Source organism: Mandrillus leucophaeus, unplaced genomic scaffold, assembly GCF_000951045.1.
Source record: "Mandrillus leucophaeus isolate KB7577 unplaced genomic scaffold, Mleu.le_1.0 Scaffold97, whole genome shotgun sequence".
In the NCBI taxonomy this organism is placed as follows: domain Eukaryota; kingdom Metazoa; phylum Chordata; class Mammalia; order Primates; family Cercopithecidae; genus Mandrillus; species Mandrillus leucophaeus.
Genome location: NW_012110585.1, coordinates 4,246,475 through 4,253,888, shown reverse-complemented (window position 1 = coordinate 4,253,888; position 7,414 = coordinate 4,246,475). Strand labels below are relative to the sequence as shown.

The following is a 7,414-nucleotide window of genomic DNA, read 5'->3' as shown; positions in this document are numbered from 1 at the left end:
TAGTCAGAGCACACTCTGTGGTCGGATCATACACACATACACACATCCCCACATCGTTACCATGATATAGTCAGAGCACACTCTGTGGTCAGATCATACACACATCCCCACACTGTTACCACGATATAGTCAGAGCACACTCTATGGTTGGATCATACACACATACACACATCCCTGACTTACAATGGTTCACTTTTAATTTTTGATTTTATAATGGTACAAAATCAATGCACGCTCAGTAAAGGCCATACTTTGAGTACCTATAACACCTTTCTTTTCAGTACAGTATTCAATAAATTACATGAGATATTCAACATTTTATAAAACAAGCTTTGTGTTAGATGATTTTGCCCAACTGTAGGCTAATGTAATTGTTCTGAGCACATATAAGGTAGGTTAGGCTAAGCCAGGATGTTTGGTAGGCTAGGCATATTAGATGCATTTTTTACTTATAATTTTTTTTTTTGAGATGGAGTTTCATTCTCGTCACCAGGCTGGAGTGCAGTGGCACTATCTTGGCTCACTGCAATCTCTGCCTCCTGGGTCCAGGCGATTCTCCTGCCTCAGCCTCCCGAGTAGCTGGGATTACAGGTGTATACCACCATACCTGGCTAATTTTTTGTACTTTTAGTAGAGATGGGGTTTCATCATGTTGGCCAGGCTGGTCTCAAACTCCTCACCTCAGGTGATCCACCCACCTCGGCCTCTAAAGTGCTGGGATTACAGGTGTGAGACACCACACCTGACCTAATATTTTCAATACTCCATATACCCTTTCCATATAGAAAGGATATATAAAGCTAATTTTATTTATTTATTTATTTATTTATTTGGAGACAGGGTCTCGCTCTATTGCCGAGGCTGGAGTGTAGTGGCACAATCACAGCCCACTGCAGTCTCAACCTCCCTGGCTCAAACTACCCTCCCACTTCAGCCTCCCAAGTAGCTGGGACTACAGGTATGCACCACCATACCCGGTTAATTTTGTTTTTATTTTTTGTAGAAACAGGGTCTTCACTATGTTGCCCAGGCTGGTCTCTTACTCCTGGGCACGAGTGATCCTCCTGTCTTAGCCTCCCAAAGTGCTGGGATTACAGACAGGAGTCACTATGCCTGGCAAGCTAATATTATTTATTTCAAAGACCAACGAAGTAGATAAAACTCAGGCCAGCCTATTAAAGAAAAAAGAGACAAAGCAAAATAAATATAAAACATGTAAATGAGAAAAGAGACATAACCAGGTAAACAGAGATTTAAAAATAATGGTATGACACACATTCACTCTATGGCAATATATCTGAAAACCTAGGGGTGAGCCTGCTTCGTGGAGAGCATTTCAATGCCTCCAGCTGGTGACTAATCCAGGACTCAGCAAAGGGCAGGCTCCTGATGATGAGAGGTTTGCTGGAGGTTCTAAGAAAAGTTTCCTCATCTGAACTTCCAAAAATGACCTTCTCATCTTCTGGATTTTTCGGTGTAAATAAAATCCTGGAGCTGCAGTAGCCTTTTGCTGCTGGTCTAAGGACAAATCCAATGTGTGGAAAGTGCAAAGCCAGGAGAATCACATGAAGCCAGAACCTCAGAGCTGCAACCCCAAAGCCCACCCTCCTTCTGAACTTCCAGTCATGTGAGCCCAAAATCTCTGGACCACAGAAGCCCAAAGCATCCTATGGTACCTACATCATGCCACAAAAAAAGACTACAGTTCTAAACATTTTTACAAGTTATAAAACTTCAGAAAATAGAAGTCATGTGACTTTCTCTGGGGGTAGAAGGGACCTTTTTTTTAGTAAAAGGGGAAGCCTATGAGCAACTAAGAAAAATACCCACCATTGACGACATACAAATTTCAAATCCCAAATGCCAACAGGCATCAGAAGCTCAAAGGACAGAGGACAGACTTCAAACAATGCTGGCAACACATGTCACAAAAACAAACAGACTTTCGGTCCAAAGGCTTCGATAAATTGATAAGAAGTACACAAACAACCTAACATTCATGAGATTTCAGCTCACTAGCACTTTCCTAAGGCCATCAAATGTACAGCCCTAAGCATGTGCATTCCCTCTGAGCAGGAATTACTCCTCTGGGAATTGACACTGAGCATATGATCCTAAACCTAGAGTTTTATGCACAAAATGTTGATCTCAACATTCATAGATTAAAAACTGGGGCCAAGCATGGTGGCTCACGCCTGCAATCCCAGCATTCTGGGAGGCGGAGGCAGGCGGATCACTTGAGGCCAGGAGTTCCAGACCAGCCAGCCTGTCCAACATCATGCCACTGCACTCCAGCCTGGGCCAACAGAACAAGACTCCGTCTCAAAACAAACTAAGAAAACTCATCAAGCTGAACACTTAAGATCGGCATTCTATTGTATGTTAATTATATCTCAATAAAACATAAACACACAAACAGTATACTTAAAACTGGGAAAATCTTGTCCCTAAACTCAAAGCACACAAGTCAGGAGTCAGGCAGTAAAATGTTCTTCAGGGACAGTCCACTCTCAAGTGCCACATTTTTTGGGAAAATTCTCCCCATCTCCCAGCCACCTCTGGGTGCACAACCCTCTCCTGCGTGCAGACCACGGTCTACTTCCTGTCACTGTTAGATACAGAGGTGGCCTCTCTCCCCAAGACAGCAGGGCCGTGGGGGGCAGCCTGGACGTCCTCAGTGTGACCCCACTGCTTAAGTCCCAAACCCCATCAAGCAGGGCCCTATGACTATCAGAGCCCCTGAGAATCAGATGGCCACACCATTACCTCGGGGAAGGGTCCCTCCAGTCCCCCCTCTTGTTGGCTTTCTTGGCTCTGGAGAACTCGTTCACCCAAACGCTGCCAAACAAACCAAAGCTGACTCGCAGCCACCTCCCAGCATCTCCTGCAGGGGCGTCTCCCTCCAAACACTCAGATTCATCCTCTCCCTGGGGGTTGAGCTCTGCAGACTGTGAGGATCCATCAGGCGTCTTTTGCCCACTGGGCTCCCCGGCCTGCTTTGGGTCCGCAGCCCCTTCCTTCTGTGCTTCTTTTTGTGGAGGCTCTGCCAGTGGGCTGCTGCCAGGGGCCTCCATTTCTTCATCTGGATCAAATCTAAGGAATAATTTCTTTCCATGGACCTAGAAAAAATGAACAGAGATCTAAGCCTTACAGACCCAGAGGGGAACGGGCGAATGCAGATATTTATCCTATTGCAAAGGTCTTCCTTCTCGCCCCTCGCGGGGAGCCTTCCCAAATGGAGTCTTGGGGTTCTGCCTTTTGCTCTTTTGCTCCAGTGGTGTGAGCAGTTCGCATGTGGTTTTCAAAGTGACTGGGAGCAAGTAGACTTGGTTGGCAGGAAACTGACCCATGCTAGATGGCAGGACCACCCTGGACAACCTGAGGGGAATCACTCCCAATTTTTCCATGCAGTAGCTAAGAAATGAACATAAGTTGTCATTCCTTCATTCCATTCATAATACATTTTCTATGCCAGAAATAAGCAGTGCATGGGAATGCACACACAGAGCAGCTAAAGACAGCACACTATAAAACTGGGTACCCCACGCTACCCCCTCCACCAGTGCATTGGACTTAATAAGAAAACTGTAATCAGTAAAAATTAGATAGTGAAACAAAAATTGACCAATGAATCAAATCACCACTGTAAAATGTACAAGGCAAAGGACCCACCTTACCTCACTGAAAAGGATTTCAGTAGAAGAAAATACAGAAAATGTGTGTTAAAGGATGTTCTGGCTGCCTTGAGTTTATTTTCTTTTTTTTTTTTTCAGATGGAGTCTCGCCTAGACTGGAGTGCAGTGGCACCATCTTGGCTCACTGTAGCCCCCATCTCCTGGGTTCAAGCGATTCTCTTGCCTCAGCTTCCCAAGTAGCTGGGACTATAGGTGAACACCACCACACCCAGCTAATTTTTATATATTTAGTACAGACCGGGTCTCACCGCATTAGTAAGGTTGGTCTCAAACTCCTGACCTCAAGTGATCTGCCTGTCTTGGCCTCCCAAAGTGTTGGGATTCCAGGCATGAGCCACCACACCCGGCCTTTGCTTTGAGTTTATTTTCATGTTACACCTCCTGATATGCAGTATGTATGTCTAGATTCCAGGATGTGTCGGTTCTACACAGCCTGAAATTCAGGCAGTCTTTCAAAGAGCATAAGCCAAAGCATCTGGCATTAATACTGGAAATGCCTGTGTTACTTTTTGACCGCTACAGGTCTGTGCTTAAAGATCACTGTTCTCATATGATCTTTAACTTGTTAATTAGCATACAAATTAATCTTGAAATCCTCTACACAAAAGAGCATTACCTTTCGAAATAATCCCAGAATAGCTTATCTGTAAATCTGAGCACAGATTGTTATTTTCCACGTATTAGAAATGGTTTAACTGACCTACATTAAAAAAAAAAATTGAGCAAGGATTTCAGTGGGCATAATAGAATCCGCTGCAGAAAATATTTCTTGGTGTAAATTCACCAATGTTGATATAATTCTGATGAAAATAACTGTCAAATGCCCATGATGATCAAAACATTTACTAGGTCAAAAATATCTAGGTCTAGATGTCCTCATACCCTCTCCAACTATGGCAATTTCTACTGTCCCTCTTTTAGGTTCCTGTGACATTGCAGCCACTTCAGTTCGCTAATCATTAATTAAGCTTATTCAATGTGCCTGGCAGTGTGCTAGGCTCCAAGGGCAAACAGATGAGTAAGGCTCTGCAATGGTTTGAATGTGTTCCCCAAAAAGTATGTGTCAGAAACTTCATCCCCAATGGAACAGTGGTAAGAGATGGCCCCTTTGAAATTAGGCCATAGGGCTCTGAGCTCCCGAATGGAATAATGCCAATTGCAAATGACACGGCAAGATGCCAATGCCATGCCCTTGGACTTTGCAGGTTCCAGAACTGTGAGCTCTATAGACTTCTATTGTTTATAAATTACCCAGTCTCAAGTATTCTGTAATAGCAGCAAAAATAGATTACAACAATCTCCAATGTTCCCTTATCTGTAACATGGGTGAACTTTGAGGACTTTATACCAAGTGAAATAAGCCAGTCAAAAAAACTCCAAATACTGTATAACTGTATAATTCCACTGATATGAGGCAGCTGGGGGAGTAAAGTTCATAGAGACAGAAAGTAGAAAGGCGATCAGGAGCTGCAGGAAGGCAGGAATGGGAGAGTTACTGTTCAACAGGTATGGCGTTTCAGCTTGGGGAGATTAAAAAGTTCAGGCAAACTGGTACACAACGTGAATATACTTACCATTACTGAACTATATACTTTAAAATGGTTAAGACAGTAAATTTTGTTATGTGTTTTTCATCACAATTTTAAAAAAAATTTAAAAGGCGGGCGGGCGCGGTGGCTCACGCCTGTAATCTCAGCACTTTGGGAGGCCAAGGCTGGCGGATCACGAGGTCAGTAGATCGAGACCATGGTGAAAACCCGTCTCTACTAAAAATACAAAAAAATTAGCCGAGCGCTGTGGCGGGCGCCTGTAGTCCCAGCTATTCAGGAGGCTGAGGCAGGAGAATGGTGTGAATCCGGGAGGTAGCTTGCAGTGAGCCGAGATTGCACCACTGCACTCCAGCCTGGGCGACAGAGCGAGACTCCATCTCAAAAAAAAAAAAAAAATTTAAAAGGCGGTGGGGGTGGGAGGGGGACAAGTATGAAAACAGGTACTACAAGAGCATGGAGAAAAGTGTGGGTAGGCCAGGCACAGTGGCTCATGCCTGTAATCCCTGCACTCTGGAGGCCAAGATAAGAGGACTGCTTGAGCCCAGGAGTTCAAGACCAGCCTGGGTAACAAAGTGAAACCCCCATCTGTACAAAAAAAAAAAAAAAAGAAAAGAAAAGTGTGGGTAGAAGCAGAGGTAGCACCCAGAAGAAGAGTCTACAGCATGAGGGGAAGCTGGCAGTTACCTGGGCTGGGCTTCACAAAAAGAGTGGAAGGCAGAGGAGACAGGGAGTCCCCAGCTGAGGGGACACGCCTGAACGCAGAGGCGGAAACCCCATACTGGGAGGGGGAGCTCCTGGTCAGACACAGTAGCTAGGGCATGCGCTGTTAGCACTGCTCCCAACAAACCCGCTATAGGAACCAAAGAGCTCTAAACCCTCGGAGGTTTAGAGGGTTTAAATCAAGAGGAGGAGCAGACAGGAGATACAAATTCCCTCCAGAAGATGAGGAACAGGCACAGGAAGGGTAACTGACGAGGCAGAGCAGAGACCCCTGCTGCAGCAGAGGGGGACCCCAAGGAAGAGGCAACCCAGGGAACCTACCCACCCTGAACCCAGGTGAGCTGGAGACAGGCCCCAGTGCTATGGCCAGAGGTGAAAAATGGAAGGATTGGTCCTCATACACTGCTGGAGGGACGATAAAATGGTGCAGCTGCTTTGGAAAACACTACGGAAGACACTAAAAAAGTTAAACGTACTATATGGTCCAGCAATTTCACTCCTAGGAATAGTCTCAAGAGAAATGGAAACATATGTCTACACCAATGCTTGCACATGAATGCCCACCACAGCATTATCCATAGAAGTCAAAGAGTCGAAACAATCCGAATGTCCATCAACTGATGACTGGACATCACTGACTATAAAATGTATGATATGGTTTGGCTGTGTCCCCACCCAAATCTCATCTTGAATTTTAGCTCCTATAATTCCCGTGTGTTGTTGGGGGGACCCGATGGGAGGTAACTGAATCATGGGGGTGGGTTTTTTCCCATGCTGTTCCCATGATAGTAAGTCTTACAAGATCTGATGGTTTTATAAAGGGCAGTTCCCCTGCACATGCTCTCTCTTGCCTGCTGCCATGTAAGACATGCCTTTGCTTCTCCTTTGCCTTCCACCATGATTGTGAGGACTCCCCAGACATGTGGAACTGTGAGTCCATTAAAACTCTTCCCTTTATAAATTACCCAGTCTTGGTTATGTCTTTATCAGCAGCATGATAACAGACTAATACTGTAAACTGGTATCCAGAGTGGGGTACTGCTGTAAAGACACCCCAAAATGTGGAAGCAACTTTGGAACTGGGTAACAGGCAGAGGTTGGAACAGTCTGGAGGGCTCAGAAGAAGACAGGAAAATGTGGGAAAGTTTGGAACTTCCTAGAGACTTGCAGGGCTCAGAACACAGGAAGATTTGGGAAAGTTTGGAACTTCCTAGAGACTTGTTGAATGGTTTTGATCAAAATGCTGACAGTGATATGGACAATACAGCACAGGCTGAGGTGGTTTCAGATGGAGATGAGAAACTTGTTGGGAACTAGAGTAAAGGTGACTCTTGCTGTGCTAAGAGACTGGTGGCATTTTGCCCCTGCCCTAGAGATCTATGGAACTTTGAACTTGAGAGACATGATTATGGTATCCAGTGAAAGAAATTTCTTTTTTTTTTTTTTTTT

General features: G+C 44.9%; 1 protein-coding gene across 4 annotated transcripts in view; it reads right to left on the bottom strand.

The window, feature by feature from the left end:
* NEIL2 (nei endonuclease VIII-like 2 (E. coli)) overlaps positions 1-7,414 on the bottom strand; it is an 18,809-nt gene that overhangs the window by 4,444 nt on the left and 6,951 nt on the right. For 3 of the 4 annotated variants that reach the window (XM_011970749.1, XM_011970751.1, XM_011970750.1), the window contains one exon: positions 2,767-3,119. The exons of the other annotated variant lie outside the window; for it this stretch is intronic. In XM_011970749.1, coding sequence (XP_011826139.1) covers positions 2,767-3,119 — 353 coding nt within the window. The remainder of the gene's footprint in view (positions 1-2,766; positions 3,120-7,414) is intronic. 4 annotated transcript variants of the gene reach the window in all.